The sequence below is a fragment of the Scomber scombrus genome, chromosome 6 (assembly GCF_963691925.1).
Source record: "Scomber scombrus chromosome 6, fScoSco1.1, whole genome shotgun sequence".
Classification (NCBI taxonomy): Eukaryota; Metazoa; Chordata; class Actinopteri; order Scombriformes; family Scombridae; genus Scomber; species Scomber scombrus.
Genome location: NC_084975.1, coordinates 6,397,116 through 6,417,363, shown reverse-complemented (window position 1 = coordinate 6,417,363; position 20,248 = coordinate 6,397,116). Strand labels below are relative to the sequence as shown.

At 38.2% G+C, this 20,248-nt stretch overlaps 1 protein-coding gene and 2 non-coding genes across 3 annotated transcripts; all 3 read left to right on the top strand.

The window, feature by feature from the left end:
• The first annotated feature begins 12,040 nt into the window (after positions 1–12,040).
• Positions 12,041–19,991, top strand: rpl27a (ribosomal protein L27a). The gene is made up of 6 exons (XM_062420812.1): positions 12,041–12,091; positions 15,833–15,913; positions 16,526–16,589; positions 16,682–16,757; positions 18,454–18,628; positions 19,817–19,991. The coding sequence occupies exons 1-6, from the start codon at positions 12,041–12,043 to the stop codon at positions 19,943–19,945; spliced, it is 576 nt and encodes a 191-aa protein (XP_062276796.1). The 3' UTR covers positions 19,946–19,991.
• Positions 18,058–18,187, top strand: LOC133982604 (small nucleolar RNA SNORA3/SNORA45 family). The gene has a single exon (XR_009925348.1). It is a non-coding gene; the product is annotated as a small nucleolar RNA SNORA3/SNORA45 family (small nucleolar RNA).
• LOC133982603 (small nucleolar RNA SNORA3/SNORA45 family) lies at positions 19,044–19,173 on the top strand. Its single transcript, XR_009925347.1, has one exon. It is a non-coding gene; the product is annotated as a small nucleolar RNA SNORA3/SNORA45 family (small nucleolar RNA).
• Positions 19,992–20,248: the final 257 nt, after the last annotated feature.

The following is a 20,248-nucleotide window of genomic DNA, read 5'->3' as shown; positions in this document are numbered from 1 at the left end:
AAAGCTTTCAGGGTTTCCAGCGGCTGCAGGTGTTGTAAGGAATGAATATATGGTAAAAATCACAATTAGGACTATTTATCTTTTTCAATAAAGCGAACAGTAAAAACCTTTCATTTTGTGACAGGAAATGATGGGATTTATGGTGAAATATGGTCTTAATTTTGAGGCATTTACTCTGGCTTGAGATGGCAGCTATTGATCATTTTGACAGAAGCCTCACTCAGTAATTGTTCCAAGGAATCGGAGATAATGGGACTTTGATGTCTAATATCACACCTTTGCATTCATCCCATGTTTAACCTTTACTGTCCGAAGTCAGAAAATCAAAAATAGTCACAAACATCTTGAACATGTTACAGTAGTGAGCCGTCGTCCTCAGAGAGACAGGCATAAGCAGGATTGATGAGGTGCAGAAGTAGAGGCTGTCTGACCCCAAGACGTTGTATAACATCCTTCTACAGCCAACATCCCTTCTTCTTCTTCTTCTTCTTCTTCTTCTTCTTCTTCTTCTTCTTCTTCTTCTTCTTCTTCTTCTTCTTCTTCTTCTTCTTCTTCTTCTTCTTCTTCTTCTTCTTCTTCTTCTTCTGCTTCTTCTGCTTCTTCTACAACGACTACTATTTCTACTTCTCCTCCTTCCTCTTCTAATTCTACTTCTCCTACATCTACTTCTTCTATTCCTTCTACTTCTTCTATGTCTCCTTCTTTACTTCTACTTCTTCTACTTCTTCTAATTCTACTTCTTCTACCACTTCTACTTCTACTTCTTCATGTCTCCAGGGATGACCTATGACAAAATTCAGCCCTGGACTTTTGTCTAGACCAGCCCACACACTGGTGGAAAATGGCTTTTTCTACCCATATTTGTACTTGTTTGACTTCTACTTCTTCTTCTTCTACTTCTACCTCTACTACTTGTACTTTTTCTTCTGTCTTCTACTTGTACTTCTACTTCTACTACTTGTACTTCTGCCTCTACTCCTACTCTACATTTTCTTCTTTGTCTTCTACTTCTATTTATTCTTCTACTTCCAATCTACTTCTACTTCTTCTACTTCTTCTACTTCTTCTTCTACTTCCATTTCTTGTTATTCTTCTACTTCTTCTTCTACTTCTACTCCTATTTCTTGTTCTTCTTCTACTTCTTCTTCTTCTCTCCACGGTTTCATTCCCAAATTTGTGCTAGTTTTGACATGTCTCCAAATTCAGCCCTGGACTTTTGTCTAGACCAGCCCAAACGCTGACCGAGATGGCTTCTTCTACTTCTACTTCTACTCATTCTACTTCTACCTCTACTCATTCTACTTCTACTTCTACTTATTCTACTTCTACTTTTACTTTACTTATTCTACTTCTTCTTATTCTTCTACTTCTGCTTCGTCTTCTTCTTCTCTCCGCGGTTTCATTCCCAAATTTGTGCTAGTTTTGTCATGTCTCCAGGGATGACCTAGGACAAAATTCAGCCCTTCACTTTTGTCTAGACCAGCCCACACACTGGCCGAAAATGGCCTATTTGTTTCTCATATAACTGAATAACACATGTTCTCATTTGTCATGACTATCATATTTGCTTTATTTTTTGGACATAAATGGCTGCAAATGGTTGAATGAATCTTGAATATGCATCTGCAGGAATAACGTTATTCTCACCACATCAGCTGGTTCATGACCACTGCCAGCTGTGCAGCTGCCAGCCTCCATCAGTGGCCCGGTCTGTGACATCATGTTCGCTACGTGAGAGGTTGACACACCAAACAAATGACTTATTTATTTACACTTGTCCGCCTCCACTTCTAACGGTTATGACTGTTGTTATGGTTACAAGCCACACAAAAGTTGGAGTCGCTCAGAATCAGAAGACACTTTGAAGTAATGATTACTAGATAATCACAGCACAGGAGGAGGGTGGGGGGGGTTTGACAAAGAACCAGTCCCGCTCCTCACTCACCATAAGATATACAGGGCCACGCTGAAGCCGAGCAGTGCTGGCGTCAATAAAAAAGTGATGACTTGTGGCGTGTCTGTGATCTTTGAGCATGTTCTATTTTGAGGATTATGACTTCAAAAGCATCCAAATCTGTCTTGATCATAAAAACATTTTCAAGTGAGAACCAAAAAATGATGTGCAACATTATCTTGTTTTTCTGTTGAGTTTTTTTTTTTTTGGACAGAAGTAAAGTTAAAAAAGTTAAAATATATCCCTGCAGAGTCCTTATCCCCTTTCATCAGCTTTGGTCATAAACTAAAAAAGTAGTAAATACTTTTCCAGAAGGCTGCAACAAACTATCAGCTCCGCTCTTAACACCGTCCAAGTAAAACATCATTCACTTATCCCACTCCCAGGCACGATAATTTAAGAAATGCGTGTTTAGACAGTAAGTGAGGAAATGAGTCTTAATGACTCTAAATAACACAGAGAGCTGCAAATCTTAGCTAGCAGCGTTTTGGCATAAGTATACGTCTTAAAACTACTGCACCAAAATGACGGCGCTACTCTGAGATTGATGAAAAATGTGGGGGTCTAATCTTGGTTAATGCACGCTCTTGAGTTTGGTCTAAACATTAAATATAGGTCTTATCTCAAAAGAAGACATTCGCCTGTGCAGTCAGAGGAACGTCGGCCCTTTTCCTCCTTTTCTGTGTCCATTAGTGATTCACCCGACATCAGACCAGATCAGACAGCCAGAGTAAGGGAGGGCTTTTGATGTTCTTAAATGAAACATCTGCACATCACAACACAGAAGGGGGGAAAAAAGAAGGATACACATGAGGAAAAACAGCGGAGAGAGGAGAAAGAAAGAGAGCAGGCATGTGACTGAGGTTTACTGGAATGAACAAAGCGGGTTTAAAACACACAAGCAGGGAATAAACCTCCCTTTGATAACATCTCACGGCCAATTTCCCCTATTCTATCTTACATTAGCCACAGGGCTGCTGGGCCTTAAAAGCTCCCTCTCATCTTCCTCTGTATGTCTTCATTCAATAGCTGTACACTCAGATCAAAGACAACATGTAGTGTTTATGGCTGGACCAGAGTGGGTTTTATCAGTGGTTTGACCAGATTCTGTCCATTGGAAAGTCTTTTTATGGCTTCACAAAGTAAGAGCACTCAAGGTGCAGCTTTCCTCACAGATTATATTACAAAAGAAGCGTGTTTTGTGTATGAAAGTATGAGCTGATGAGAACAAATGGAATAAACTATCCAAAGCGGTCACTTCACGCTGTCTCTTCTCTGACAAATTACACTGGATCTGGATTTTGGAAGAACAAAATGTCCCGAAACACTTGAATAAGGGAAATCGTCTAGATAAAATGAAAATTGAAATCGAAAACTGACAGCAGCAGCACACAGTGAGCAGACAACGGAGAACTCCTCCAAAGAAAACAAAAGAGGATAGCAACATTAATCTGACGAACAGTTTAGATATTCTTATAGTAAGAGTTATATGATATTACATCCCTGTGAATCCCTGTGGCACTAATCCCACCACCATGAACACAATAATCTAACCAAGGACCACATATAGAGATTAGCTTTTAACGTTATTTGCTGCCATAGTGTATCTTGTTAAAACAAACATTTGGTGGAGCGCATGTCACATTACTTCAATGTTCCTGGTTTTACTCAAGTGAGGAATCTTTGTTGCATGTCATGCCCATTTTTCTCCCCTTGTTTCCTCTTAGCGTATTCACTATCAACTGTCCAATAAATGAAAAAAACTAATTTTGGGTGGAAAAACCCCATAAATAACTGATGAATAAACAATCTCTACAGCACCCATCACTGTACTCTGTATACCAAAAAGTTGGCTGGCAGTGAGGTGTTATTGATTGATTGACGATTAACACTGTTGCATCTGTACAAGCAATACAACAGATGAATTGTATATAAGGCAGTTAGTTGAAGCCAATTAACAGTTTCTGTCCTTTTAAGACTTTTAAATCCAGATTAAAACAACTAAACAACTGAATCGCTGCAGCAGATTCGGGATAAAAAACAACCGACTATAGAAAACACTGCTTATATTCATGTCTGTCTTCACCACACTGACTCCTTGTCATATCCCTAACAAGATATATAGTTCATATTGACGTTAGGCATTTCATCTAAGCTATCTAAGCCATCTGAGTCAGTAAGTGTTTTAACGATATTGCTTCGGATGATGCTATCCAGCGCTGGTGGTTGACAGACACTTGGCAGGTTTCTGTGTGTTCCCGCAGACGCATTACAGTCCAGACAGGATGATGAAGTTAAACATCAACGGCCTCTAAGGAGAAAATAGTAAGAAAGTTTATTCTACTCCAGTTAGTGTCAACCTGCTTTGGTGGAGGACATTACTGTCATATTGAGTTATGTGGTTGTCATTTACTGTCAGTAATTTAATTGCTTCATTTCATTTTTGTTTTGCAGGCTGTAGCCCTGTATAAAATCCTTTTTTTTTTTTTAAATTCATTTTCTAAAATCCAGATCATGTGGTGTCAGATAGAAATTTACTGCTGTGCTCGTCAGTAGAGATGCCTTAAAATGAGAAGAAAAATGAATGTGAAGATAAGTTAGTGAGGAGCGCCCCCTCAGCCCAGGGTTAATAGCTTAGTTTTGCTTAATCGGGATAACATTGGGATCATGATCATTTTTTTTGACACTCAACAACTGAGCCAAGATAGCTTGATACATAAAAAAGACCTGGTATGAGGTATTTATTTGTTTTTTTGGCTCTGAGAAAGTGGGCTCTGAACCAACTCTTTAACCAAAATCACACTCATTTAGACTATTTTACGTGACTCCTTTTAATACTTAATATAATAACTAATGCAATATGTTTTCACTTCCACCCCCCCACTTTGAAAACCTCTAATCTACTCTTATAACCACAATCCATCCAGCCTCTATCATCCAATCAAAGACCCACAAAGAGTCCAATAAGTATGCTGGTACTGCAATGCAAAACACAAAAGCTTTACACACAATAAAACTGAAAACACAACAATATTTAAGAAGAAAACATAAACATATTTTACTAAAGACAAAGTGTATTTGGCAGCTCTGGGCCACCGTAGAACGAGGTCTCTAAATACACAGAATGACAAACCACTGAGGCACAGTGCACGAACAATAGAGAACTGAAGCAAGCTGTGGCTTCATATTGTCATGGATTGTCTTCTCTGTGGTACTTTTTTGTCATTATAAATAACAGAATCAACATCACATCTTCTGTAAGGAGGAAAAAAGCAAATTAAAAGAGACTGCATGCACTAAAACTTCAAGCCTTTAACTGTGAAGGCTCAGATACAAGCACGCCCCCTGGTGGTAATTTGTGTTACAATAACCACAATAAACTTTATTTTTAATACACTTTCCATACATTGGGTGCACCTCAAAGTACTTTATATAAAACTACAAAAAATGACAAATTTAAATTTTGCAAACAACCAATAAAATTAACAAATTATTCTAGTAGGATTTAATAATATAGAAGAGGTAATAAAAATGTAGACACGTATCTCTTAAAGTAATTGACATTGTTTTGCATGTCAGGTAGTCAGCAGGCTTTTTCATAGCTTTTTCTACATAGAAAGAAAAAAAGAGTGAGCCCTTTATATCTACATATTATATCTACATACACTGAACTTTGGTCATGAGTTTTGACATCCAGAATGAAACTCAGTGGAGTTAACGGAAGTTATAAAAATAAAAGGAAATTCTTCAAATGTTCCTCATTTACATTCTCTTAAAGAAATATGAAATGTTTAATATGCGCTTGATCAGATGTTTATGACAGAAAAACAGTAATAATTAATTCATTTCTAATTTGAAAAGTTTCAAAACTGTACAAAAAACAAACCTACTTGCCAAATATTCTGCATCAATACCTGAAATATGACTCACAGTCTTATTAATCCCTGAAAACTCCTGAAAAACAGTCAAATCTGGCTTTAGAATGAATAACTTCTACATTTTATATCAATTAAACAGCTTTAACCTACAGCTCTCTAAGTGCTGTTTAAACTAGTTACACATAATATTTTTTCCCCCTAAACACGCATCTCTTCTTCCTGTAGTTTTCCTTCCTCTTCCTCTTCCTGTTGAGCCACTGCAGGCGAGCTCTGTCCATTCTGTCCTGGCTGGCCAATGGAAACGTCAGGTTGGGAAAAATCTCCTTTAGTTGGCTCAAGAAAAACACCTCCAGGTTTCGACCGGCCTGGCCCACCTCTGAGTCCGGCTACATAGCAGAGAGAGACGGATGTACACATGAGTTCAACTATACAAAAGTATAGTTGACTTAGAAGAAAGGTCTGTTTTCAAACAGCAGTCAGGTTCCCATATGAACACTGAAAGAGGTTTTCCTCGCTGTACCCATTCCTCTTGTTCGTACTGACTATTAAAAGATCCCCTTCAAATGTGCTTTTAATGTTACAGGGGACAAAATCCACAGTGATTTAGTGTAGAAATGCATTTAAACGATGATGTGAAGCTTATATGAGGCTTCAGCAGCCTGAGTTAGTCATATCAAGTGGATATCTGCCACATTTACAGTGGCACTAAAAAGACTGTAACGTTGAAATATATCTACTTGATTTGACTCATTTGGACGGCAGAAGCTTCATATTAGCTTCAGAACAACTTTTATATACATTTTTGCACAGAAGGAGGACTGTGGATTTTGTCCTCCATCACTTACATTGTAAGTACATTATGAAAGGATCTTCAGTTTGAACAGGAGTAAAACTAGTTTCAATGTTCATTTGGGGGAAGAAATGTGAAATTATCCTTTAAAACAGGCCAGATCACCATAATAAAGACACTTTATTTCACATGCCTACATTCAAGTTTGGCATTTCTCAAATTTTGGGACAATTGTGGCCAGAATAATCCCTAAGCATTTAAAAATTAGACTGTTATCAAGGCAATTATGTATTTTTAAATGATTATCTTAATAAACACAGTGCCATTTCCAGTCAGAATCAAAATCAAGCCAGGCATGTTTGTCTCTTGCTTAGTGGCAGATGGACCAAATGGCATCAGTCCACATATAAGGAGAAAGTATCAGCAAATTATATCATGGCCTCATTTTCTACATGTGGAACTTATTCCCAGAGGCTATACAGCTCAGCAATAATTCAATTACACCAATAGTTAGATTAAGCAGGAAAATCCACTCAGATTCTTGTGACGGACGTACGTAATTGAAAGTGGCGCAGTTCTTGAACATCAGCAGGACGTCATCGACAAACTGCTCGGCGGTGAAGTAGTGGAGAGTATTGCTCTTGTCCAGTTTCCTGCGGATCACCGAAAGGTCGATGGGCCTCTTGATGATCTGGTAGTAGTTTTGGGCCTGGAGGACATTTACCGACATTAGATCACCGCAGTGGAGAATGCTGTCATACTGTTTTTAACAGAAGTGGAACATTTTATATATAGGTCACTGTTTTCTCTACTTAGGTGTGTTGTTATAACCGTGACATGCTGAGTTTTAAATGAGGTCAGCAGTTTAACTCTTCCATTTATTATTGCTGGATAGATGTGATGGATGTTATTTATCAGTATTTAAAAAGATAAATGAGTGTGATGCTTGCAAATAAGCATTTTCCTTTTTCCATTCTCCTTGTGATTTTAAGTTTAAGTGTTGAATGTTCAAAATGAACTTGAGTCTTTTGATTTGGAATGACTTTCCTGCCAAACGTATTAGATCCTAAATGGTATTACAGCTAATTGCACAGGTTTAACATTGTGGGCCAAAATGACATCATCTGCTGGAGTTTGAATGTGTCTATATGCTCTCTAGACCAAAACACCAAGTGGAGGATTCCTATTGATGGGAGAACCAGTAGAAAAGGGTCGGCTGTTTCATGAGACCTCCCTGACGAAAGCTTGATACAAAAAATTTGTATTTGAAGTTTTGTTTTGTTTTAAAAGTCTAATGTGACCATGCTGTGACAATAAAGGCATTTTAATTGCTTCAAAACAAAGTGCTTTTGATTTCATTTGTATTTTTGTGTGCATAAGTTTGGAAAAAGTACGTTTGGCATCTCAGACCAGCAGACACACAAACAATACCTCAGATTATTACATTCTGATCGATTAATCAACCTGTCAAATGACTGAATATTTGATTAATCGATAGTGGATATGAATAAATGTCTTTGCTCAGGGACTACATTTGTTTTTAGCTCTGTCTGATACAATAAATGGCTGTATTTTTTATGTGTTTTATAATTATAATGCTTTTTTTAAAGAGCACTTTTCAAAATACTCTAAGAAGCTTTATACAGAAAAAGAAAAAACAACTATTAAAACACACGTAAACAGAGAGAGCCCACTGAATACATTAAGCAGCAGGGGACATCAAATCAAACATTAACATCAGCTTTTTAAAGGTGAGTCCTGAGTAGTTTTTGATATTAAAATAACAAAGTGACTGATGACTAATACTGCTGCCTGTGTTTGTACTCTTTGTACTCATTTGTTATTTCTTACTGCCACAGCTGATTTATCATTCGATGTGATTTCTATAAAACAAACATGTTGCAGTACAGATTGTGAGTGCGAACCTGCAGGACTCACCAGGCGGCTGACGGGCTCGTGGAACGGAGCGCTGAGCAGGTGACAGTACAACAGCAGAGTCAGCTTCTCACATCTCTGCAGGAGGAAACACACACACAATTAAACACATAATCACACACATAAACTTAAACCAGGTCACCGTCCACCCATCAAACTTGGTTCTCATTAACTCATCATGAGCTGACATTACGTAAATCCACAACAGCTATTGCTAAAAAAAAGGAGCATGACAGTGACAGTATGTTCATTTTCATTCTGTGAATTCTTTAAAATTCTCCAGATAATCGTCTATATGAGATCATCAATACTACAGTGCAGCCTGCTGGATATAAAAGCATGCATTAATCTCTCTGTTACACCCAAAGAGAGAGAAATGGCTGCACTCTGGTGATATTTTTGAGAAGAGATAAAAAGCATTTTATTAGTGACATTCCCCCACATGAGTACAGAACCCAATTTATTAATGGTATGCAACTTCATTGGTAATTTGTCACTTTTCTTGTTACACTTTTTATTTTTTTGTTTAGCTTTTGTGTGTATATGTCTGTATTTCTTTACTCTAAAGTTTTTATGTTGTATGTCTCACCATAGGAGGGCCACCTGACTAGGCCTTATGGGATTTATTGCCTCCTTCTGCACATTTCTCTTTTGTTAGTTATTGCAGTTTTTTTCAGAACCTCAAAAACTTCTGCATGTATTTTTTTTTTTCTTCTACAAAAAAAACTACTCACCCTCTGGTCCTGGTTGGATAGTGTGTACGGAGCTTTGAATCCCCCGCAGGAGTGCATGTTCTCACAGTCGTAGGCCTCCACAGGCTCGTGGTCAGTTCTGCACAGCGTACACACCCAGTCGCCTCTGCAGGACATACAGCACAGGGCCTCTTAATCACAGTTTGGACATGAAAAAGTGCATGTGAGATAAGCTTGTAGCATTTCAGCATTTGTTATTTCGAGGATAAGACTGGAACTGTTTTATCTTTTTGTTGTAATCAATCCATAAAAAGACCAAAAGTGTGACAAGTGCGTAAAAGTGTGTGTATAGCTGATGAAGGCTGTGTATGTTCATACTCACAGTGGGAAACTGATGAGTGGAGGTACATGACAGGTCAGGTGGTAAACTTTAGGGCAGCGGTCGCAGCAGAGCAGGTCTCCTCCGTTCAGACACACAGCGCAGAAATCTTCACTCTCCATCTCCTCACTCACAGCTTCAGTTTCAGGTTCTTGGACGGATGAGTCTGTCACTTCCTGGGTCGGTGAGCAGCTCCGCTCCCTTTGATCATCACTATTGTTCATTTGAACTACATCTGCTTCACACTTTACTTCAGGTTCAGGTTCTTCCTCCAGCTGCAGTGTCTCATCCTGATCTGCTTCCGGCTCTGGATCCAGTTCGATAACCATGGTCGGCTCCGGGTCTGGATCCAAATAAAATGTTTCTGAGTCAGTTTTCTCGTCCGGGTCCGGGTCCGGATCTGGGTCCCATTCTTCTGATCCAGAATCAAACAGGATATAAGGCTGATCTGGATTCGAGTCACAGTCGAAGCCTGAGTCCTGCTCTGGTTCTGTAAACGGGGAGCTGTCGGGACAGTAGGGCTCAGTCCAGGATGTTTCTGTTGCTTCTGGCTGACAGGCGAGATCTGAAAACTCTGCTGGGTCAGACTGAGGTGTCTCCTCTTCAATCTCCACAATGTCTGCCTCACTGTGACTGAATCCATTCTGTGAGAGAAAACAGGGAGAAAAAAGTAAAATAACCAACAAAGGAGTCATGCTGATCTTTACCTTCTATGAATGAACCCCAAATATCTTGCAGTCCATATTGACAACAGACTGAACTGAAAATACATAGAGGCCGACTACAGGAAGGGACAGAGGAGACTCTACGTCTTGAGGAAGCTTAGGCCCTTTAATGTGTGCAATAAGAGTCTGTTGTCAAGTGTAATATTCTTTGCTGCTATCTGCCAGGGCTGCAGATTCAGAGCCAACGATACTAACAAGCTGAATAAACTGATCAGGAAGTCTGGCTCTGTGCTGGTGACTCCTCTGAATGCCCTGGAGCTGCTGATGAAGAGGAGGATGCTGCACAAACTGATAAAAATCAAGGAGAGCATCTTCCATCCCCCACATGATCTGCTTGTCAAACAACAGATACTGTACTTACTTATCTATCTATCTATCTATCTATCTATCTATCTATCTATCTATCTATCTATCTATCTATCTATCTACCTGCTGAGGGTGATCCAAACAGCAGACGTCATCATGGAGCTCGGCACATGGTGATGGCAGTCGTACCAGAGACACCACCGGCTGCAGGGACGATAAGGACACAGACTGGAAGTTCAGACGCTCCAGGCTCACTACGGCTATGCAGGAATTACCCAGAATCCTCTGGGCCTCTGGGTGAATCCTGTGGAAACAGGTAAAGACTGACTTCTTGTAAGCAGAAGAATATCCAGTTTTGTTTATGACGTGTCAAATTAGTCCAAATCCTAAACTTTTTGTTTCAACTTAACAAATAATTATCAATCTGCCACAACATCTGCCACAGCACCTTAAGAAAAATGAATAGAGTCGAAGTTATAATACAAATAAAAGATTAATGCTTTTATAAAATTCATAACATTTAAATTGATTATTAAGGTAATTGTTGAGTTTGTTTGAATAGCTTTTTTGGCCAATCAGCAGTTCAAAAATAAAAAATGTTTATATTACAATCACATAAAATGGAGACAAGCTGAAAATCTTCACATTTGAGGCTGGAACCAGATAATATTTTCACATTTTGTGCTTAAAAATAACTTTTAACATTCAATTATCCATCAACTAATACATTAATCAACTATTCAGTCATTTAAATAGTTGATGACTCCAAATGTGATATAAAAGAAAAATTAAGAGTGAGATGTGATAGCTCAGTCAAAAGGCTGACTCACCTGGACTCGAGTCCACGTGATACTTGACTCGAGTCCAGTCCACACTTGATTGCAGTATCTGTCTCTCTTTGATAATTTATGGCCAATTAAGAAATATTTTACACATTTTCAGATTAGTATCATCCAACATGCACCATCTGTTTGTCTTGTCTTATCACCTTATTCTCTTCAGTAAAGCTGCAACACTTTCGTCAGGAAGTTGTTGTTTTTCACATGATGGAGAGGCTGAGGTGGTTTTTCCATTGCAGGACCAGTTTGGCTCCTTTTCCATCACACAGAACGCAGTACTGCTGAGCTATCCAAGAAAAGAATCACACCAATAATTAAATCAAATCTTTAAAACTCCTCTCTCTCTTTTTTTTTTTTCTAAAGCCATTTTTTCAAAAACACTGCCTGTGTCTCTGTATTACATGTTCTGCTGGGAGTTTTGGCTCCTCTGCTGTGGATGCTGGATTTGGACCAGTCTCAGATGACATGGCCTCTAGTGCCAGCTGTAATCTACACTCGGCTTCCAGTGGCAACAGAGCAGCCCGCCTTTGGGGAAAGTTGTCATGGCATCTGTGAGGCAAGTGCGCCATATCCAGGAGATAGAGGCTCTTGGGGTAAAAAAAAAAAACATAAGAAAAACACAGAAGAAGCTGCTGGTTTGAAATCTCCTGTGAGCTGAGTGTTGATGTTGAAATAAACGCATCAAAACAAACAGGAAACCACCAAAGAAGCGGTTGAATTAACAATTTAAGATCACATGCTCAGATTGCTCCATTCCCTCAAGACAAATAGTAACTCCCAAGTCTAATGTGTAATGATAACATGCACGAACAAAAAAAGCATCGATGTACTAAACAAATACGCATTATCATCCGGCAAGAATAAAGTCTAAGTTGCATCATGTGTGAAACTTACCTAAGTGTGAGTGAGAGCAATAAAAAAAAACAAGATATCAGCTTCAGAAAGGCAGGTGTACGTGTCTCCAGGTGGGTGAGAGCTGACGATGACAGGGATGGCACTTTTCCGTTAGTCCAGTACCAAGGGGGACACGTCTGATTTGATTGGTGGAGAGCCTCTGATCCAACCTCAGCCCCCCTGACATTTCACCACTGTACCTGCAAGCAAGTGTATCATGTTCTTCTTACCTGAGCCTGAGGAGTTTAGCATCAGATGTTATAAAAATAAACAGAGATATATCTAACACTCAGCCTATCAAAGGTAGAACAACATCCGGCAGTGAGTCATTTAAAACCACCAGTCCCTTACTGGTCTGGTGAATCTTGTCAAGGCTCACTTGCAGGTCGTTTGTCTTTTCTTTAACATCAGTTTGAAGTAGTGAGATCCCCTCCCTGAAATCCTAACCAATGATGGAGTGCCAGGCTGTCATGTTGGCTAAGGTTTTGAATAACAGACCTATGTAAATCAACTTTGTCTGATATAGTATTACTGTGACCTGATAACCCAATGATGTAAAAAAAAAAACTTAAAAAACAACACATTCAGCTCCTATATGTGAAAGTTCATGATGTGTTTTCTATTGTCAGTCATACAGCCTTCTTGTTATCATATTAATTTACTCCTCAGATTACTACACCCCATTAAATAGATCTTAAGACTTGTATTTCATTCATGTTATCATGTGTGCATGCCAACCTCTCTGCCCACTCTGAGCTTATCATCTCTATAAAATATGTCCGTCAGTTCAACCATTTTTTTTTAGTTTTTTTTATCCAACTGCTGTCAAAAAACATGAATTAGTGCTATGTAGAAATCCTCCCTCTCAATGCTTAGCTCAGTAAATGGCTGTACTCTCGTTTTTAGTTGTTGAATGTGTTGCATCAGTTGTGGAAATCCTTCAATGATGACTACACTCACACTTCAACCCTGCAGCGCTAAAATCCGACAATAAGAAGGATTGTACAAGAAGATTACTGTTTGTCAGGTTAAGAAATCCTACAAAAATAATGTACAACACTTCCATCAACTGTGCTTGTTGAATAAAAAGCTTAAATTACACTTAATCCTTTGTATAAATGTTCAGATGTTTTCCTACAGAGGTTTAGCTACAGAAATATATTTTTAGTACAGGAGTGGACGTCATCAAAATGAAGCAAGAACCATATAATATACAGTCGGACATTTAGATGGAATTCAGTCATTTCTTCATTTCTAAACTCTTCACTTACAGGCTTCATGTAATGAAGTCAAATACAAATAAAAGGGCCATAAAATATTTGGTGATGGTGAGATCTCATCAAACAAGTTCACTCCCATGAATCTGGCCAAATATAAACTAACAGTTGAACTGCCGAGTTACAATGTGTAACTCTGTATAAATCATCACTGACTGTCAGAGTGGGGCGTCACTCCTATAAGAAGCTCAACGGTGACATAAATATGTCAAGGTAACAATTATATTACCAGCTGATGCAGAAAAATCAACACGTCCAACTGGTTTTTCATCACAGCTGACCTGGTTTCTACTATATGTTCAAATTAGACAGGTATGTATGCTATTTCAGTGAGGTTTAACTCTACAGTGATGTCTTATATATCACTGCATGTGGTGTTGTAAGAATATAGGTGTTAGTTGGTTTTTGTTGTGTTTAAAAAAGTGCTATGGATTTAAGTTTATGATGAGGAAAATGAGGTGTGAATATGTTTAACTGTGTATGGATCCAGCATTTAAACACTGCTTGAATAAATATCTTAATATCAATCTATCTATATATTATATTCATATCATATCTCACAGGTGCTTTATTCTATCATTCCAATTTTCCAATGAATTTGCTCCTATGACTTCGTATCACTGTTTTCTGTTGTAATTAGTGCTTTTTAAAAATACTAATATATAATGCACCCAATTCCACCTACACAGTTTTAATGAGTGGAACTATTTACTGAGTTTAATGTATCACACTATCACAGGGGTTAGGAGTACTCTGTCAGTCATTTTGTAGGAGGCATTTCATCATGTGCTCTGTCGATGACCTTAAATACTGCTCTTCCCAGGAGTGTACTGGGAAAGGGTTAACCCTAACCCTAAAATAATAATCATCTGTTTTTTTCAGAGGACGTTAATTATCTAACTAATAATGTTTTGACAAGAAATAAGTTAACATTTTGCTATGTCGGTTGCTTCTTACAGTAGTTTATTCTTGGGGTTCCCAGGGGCCCCAGTCATAAATACTTGTATGTTAAATATGTTGGTGGGATGTGAGTTAATCTGTGGCTCCAGAGGTCGAGTGGTCATCCACCAACTGGAAGATTTAAACCAAATTGCCTCTCTGGGATAATATAGACACCTTGAACCTTGAACCTTGATACATTACATAATACAACACATGTAAGTGACTAATAAGATCCAAGCTACAGATATAAACTGTTCTTAAAGTGTAATGAGACCTTTTATGTTGTATATCTGCTTTTATGTTTTCTCGTGTGTTTGGTGAGTTGAAGACAAATTGGTGGACTATAAAGCTTTGTTCTCTTATATTATATTATATTATATCTAAGGCAGACAAGAGGGAAAACACAATCAAACAAAATTGCCAAGCTTTTATGAAATCATAGATAATCAGCCAAATTAGAAAAGCCAGACTATCTCTTGTTCCTCTTATACTACTGAGTGGTCAAAAGACTAGAAAAACGCTACATAAGTACATTAGCCATTGAATTTGATGAAATATAGGTGGCTTTACTGTGTAGCCTATAATTAACAAAGATCACTTTTAAATACATTATTAAAAACATCTCCACATAAATAAATGTCAAATTGAGGTCAAAGAGCATATAAAAAATGTGTGTCTATGTGTTGTTCTTATTGTGCTGAGCCATGCCGAAGAGGATTTTCTGTCACGACAGACAATAAAGTTGTCTCAATCAATCTCAATCAACTCATTATCAGGTCAAATAAAAATGAAATCGTATGCTCTGCTCTTTGCAGTTACTAGATCTCAAACATATATTTGAACAGTGAGAGGAAAGACAAAAGATATAGTTTGATTTAATATATTTTATATTAGTATTGCAGGATCCCGCTCTCATTTATAATAATACATACTGAGACACAGCATTAACTAACTCCCACCACTAGGGGTCTCTGCACTTTGTTGTCAGCAACATTACTGAGGCAAAAAAAATCTCGGAGAGAGGAAAGACACAAGATCTAGGTTCTTTTTATATATTTTGTTGCAGGAATCCTCTACTCCTTTTCTTCCTCCCATGTATAATAATAACTGAGATAAAGCATTACCTCACTTCCACTACCACGGGTCTCTGTACTTTGTTGTTAGCAGAGACACAGCACTACCTCACTCCCACCACTAGGGGTCTCTGCACTATGTTATCAGCAACATCACCGAGGCAAGAAATCTCGCACAAAACCGCGAGTCTTCCAAATCCCGTTCCTCTTTCAACTAGCCTCCAAGATGGTAGGTACCGTCACGAACTCCCTGCTCTGAGAAATTCAGTCAAATCTGTGGCCATCCGTGTTTATTCGTACAGAAAATCACCATCCGATGGCGGATTATAGTATAATAATCTCCCTCGGTTAATAAGCGGCTGTTATTACCATGATTTTGTTAAACATAATGTATATTTAGTGAGGCAGTACCAGGGGCCTCCGGCAGCAGCAGATATACCGATGCTTACTGTGTAGTTAAGTTTGTGTTAACCGCGTGTATAAAACCTTTATAATGTTTGTCATAAGCGTGAGAATTGTGCTAGCTGTTAAAAAATAAAAAGTGAATAGAAATATCCTGTTAAATTGTTAAGTCTGCTGGTTAAAACCGGTGAGTTAGCATTAGCTTCCCCAGATGCTAGGCAGCATGTAAGTTTGATGGAGATATGAGCTCGTTTTAAGGTGGAAAACTTGTATTTAATGTCTGATTTTATGCAAATTCATAGTAGATTTTGTCCGTATTCATAAGCAAGTGTTACTTGGGTAATGTGGTTAGTTAGCCAGCCTCATGAGCAATGTGTCAGACCATTACCCTCACAGCTTATTATCGATAATTCATCTTTTTTATTTAATTCTTTGACAGCCAACCAAGAAGACGAAGACCAGGAAGCTTCGTGGACATGTCAGCCACGGACATGGTCGCATTGGTGAGTAACTTACCTGTATATCACTTTCATGTTGATTGTAGCTCATGTGGAAGTTTTGTTAGGCTTAATGTGACTCTTATTCTCCCCTACAGGCAAACACAGAAAGCATCCTGGAGGTCGTGGTAATGCTGGTGGTATGCATCACCACAGGATCAACTTCGACAAATAGTGAGTGCTCTTATGAATGAACCTGATTTCAGGTGTTCACATTAACTATTGACATCAGTCTGTGCCTCTCTTATATCTGCATGCATTTGTCATAGAGGTAACCATCAAGTTTCTCTGTAAGATAGTTAATTAATCTGTCCATAAGGTTGTTTATAAAGACTTATAGCTGCTCTGAAGGTATTTCCAGTACCCCCAAATACTCTTCTGACCATGTAGATGATAACATATTTCACTTGATCAATCATAAGAGGTTTTTTTTTTTTAACCTGTTTCTCAAGTTGCCCCCCTCTTTTCTGTATCAAAACAAAGATATGAGGACAAGAATTAGTCACAATTTTCAAGTTAAATTGTGTTTTAAAGTGCAGGGGAGATGAATCTTTTAGCCAGATGTTTATAAGAGGAAGCTGGTAACAAACTTTTTGCCTTTTCCAACACTTAGCAGTGTCAATTTATTTTCAGCAATTTTGCACATAAACAGATTTTACCTTGGTGTTGTGGTGCATAACAATCATAAATAAGTAATGCAACTACCTTTTTAATTGCTCGTTAACTATCTTTAGGAGGAACTGATGGTTACCTCTTTGATCTGAATGTATGCTGAGAGGCACAAACTGTGGCTAACATGAACCTTTCCTTATACCTGTATGTGTGTTAGGGATGTGCTGGTGTCAAATGTTCATATTATGATTATCTGAGGTTAAAATTGTATCATGACAATAATTCATATTTCCTGAAATCCTACTATTAGTGTTAAAATGGATAAATTCACACCTGATCACCTGGGATTTTATTCTGGTCTGTATGTTGCAGCTTTGTTAAACACTAAATTAGAGTAGGTTGTTCAACATTTGAGACAGTTAACTGCATATTACTTAAAATACTGGAAGTTTTTCTGATTCAACTGATTTCTGGTATTAAATGTTAGATTAGTTTTTGAAAGGCAGAGTAATCCTTAAATGACCACAGCAGTAGTACTGAGCTCTTACAGGCCAGTTATGGTTAAACTACTAAAGTGTTTAATGTCCTCTGAAAACAATAATCACAGAAATGATAGAAATTGTTGGCAGTATTGATACTATCAGAATATTTCACCACTGTGTATATAGCTGAGATGAGGCACCGGCACATCCCTAATATGTGGTAAAACACTCAGGACGGAAATGTGTCTTAAATGTATGCATTAGTTGTTTTTACTTTGTTTCCTGTTTCTGGGTTCATGTGAGGTCTGGTACCTGTGGGCTTTCACCTCTGTAGTGTTTTGGTGTATTTCTGCTGCTGAGTCAGAAGTTGGGTTCATGTTGTAGAGACTAGAGTCTCATCTTGACACATATCATTGTCTTGGTGTGCTAGAGTCCTCTTAGAGTAAATACTGGTCCTATTCACCGACTGCATCTCTTGTAGGTCAGTCACCCACATGGACAGTTACACAATAATTATTATAGCTCGGTCCATCACTGCTGTCAACGTCTCAATCTGCACTAATAAAATATCAAAATAGGAATGTGTTTTTAGAAATGTAGCGCACACTTTGAAAAGTGACTGTGCTGTTGAAACAAATGTCTTAAACTCTGTAGAATAATGTGACCTAAAACAATGAATAATGGAAATAAAGCTACAGGAACAACTCAGAATAACACTGTAACATGTTCATCTTGCTTTGAGTTTAACGTCTGTCCTCACTGTGTGTCATCTCCAGCCATCCTGGGTACTTCGGTAAGGTGGGTATGAGACATTACCATCTGAAGAGAAACACCACCCACTGCCCCACCATCAACCTGGACAAGCTGTGGACTCTGGTGAGCGAGCAGACCAGGCTCAACTACGGCAAGAAGCCCGAAGGACCCGCACCCATCATTGATGCCGTGCGCGCTGTAAGTTTTAGTCCATTTTTTTCACTGACTTTTTATCTCCAGTCTTCATCTCCATGATATAAAGGGATAGATGGAGCTTGTAAAACCACTCTGTATGTAATGGGCCAAGAAATGGGATGAGGACGATATGCCAAACATTTGGGTGGACTGTCTTTTTGTTTTTGAACTGAAAAGGTTATACTGTGACCCTGCAGCAATAATATTTGAGGCTAGGACCATGATCACATTTTGAGGAAAGCCTCTAACCCAGAGTGAGAGAGATCAATGAAGAGGTTGATACAGAGAAGATGCAGAGAAAAGGTAGCAGTGTGCATGTTGTAGAGTAGCTCAGACTAGAAACAAGTGGCTTACTTTAGTTTGACAAAGGTTTAAAAAATGTGCTTTCAAATAATTTCAACACCTTGCTGTTCATGTTGTAGAGACTAGAGTCTCATCTTGACACATATCATTGTCTTGGTGTGCTAGAGTCCTCTTAGAGTAAATACTGGTCCTATTCACCGACTGCATCTCTTGTAGGTCAGTCACCCACATGGACAGTTACACAATATTTATTATAGCTAATATTTATGTCTTTTTACAATTGTCAGATATGGAAAGCAAAACTTTAACATCAATTAACAAACCCATGTCTTATCGCTGTTGTAACTAAACAGATTATTCCTGGGTGTATTTCTTACAAACTTGTTAAAAGGTGTAAATGACATTTTTGTGGTTGTTTTAAGTTGTATTTTTACTTTAATAGAGAATAGTTTGCCCACTTGTTCCCAGTTCCCAATCATTATTGTTATTGTCTCAAATGCATACAGAGAGGAATTCCTGAACTTTCATTTTTTAATGCAATTTAGCGCTGGGTTCAATAACCAGTGTGAAAAGGAGAATCACCCTTAAAGTGTCCTTTTCTATTTGAGATTCGTCTAGTTTGCCACATACTATTCTTGCTTGACTTTAAACTTTAGTAAGACTGTTAATGTGTTGGTAAATTTGTAGGAACTGACACGTTTTCTAATTTTTATTTTTATTTCAGCAATTTGAGGTTTTCAAGTTTTGTGTCCTTGTGTATTGTAGCTTCAGCTATTGCCTACGGTCTTGTTTTGTGATTTTAAAAAAAAAAAAAATTTTTACTGGTGTTCTATCATGTAGTATTGTCCTCTTTGCCGTAGGATTAATGTCTTGTTTTTTGCTTCACAGGGCTACTACAAAGTTCTGGGAAAAGGCAAACTGCCCAAGCAGCCCGTGATCGTCAAGGCCAAGTTCTTCAGCCGACGGGCCGAGGAGAAGATCAAGGCAGTGGGAGGAGCCTGCGTGCTGATGGCATAATGCTCCTGTCAGTGTTTTTTTCAGAAATAAACTGTATAAATGGGAACTAAGAGTTTGTCATGCCTGATTTTATATCTATGTGGCGCTTTTATGGTACTGTATTGAGACCCAAAAATTACAGTACTTGCAAATATAAAATTGGTGTCATTTCAGGTGTTATGCTTTAAAAAATGTGGAAAGCATTGTTAAACAATGGTAAAAGTTCATTTTTGAACCGGACAGAGTTGCTCTTCTGCTTTGGATCATTGAAGCGTAAATATATAGAGCAGCTGCTTGGTTACACTGACTGTTCCCACAAACAAA

What these genes read in the sequence shown, in the direction of transcription:
- rpl27a (XM_062420812.1), top strand. Translation starts at nt 12,041, where the DNA reads ATGGCATCTGTGAGGCAAGTGCGCCATATCCAGGAGATAGAGGCTCTT. An exon ending in TTCAACTAGCCTCCAAGATG is followed by an intron (nt 15,914 to 16,525) that starts GTAGGTACCGTC and finishes ATTCTTTGACAG; the next exon opens with CCAACCAAGAAGACGAAGAC. An exon ending in CCACGGACATGGTCGCATTG is followed by an intron (nt 16,590 to 16,681) that starts GTGAGTAACTTA and finishes TCTCCCCTACAG; the next exon opens with GCAAACACAGAAAGCATCCT.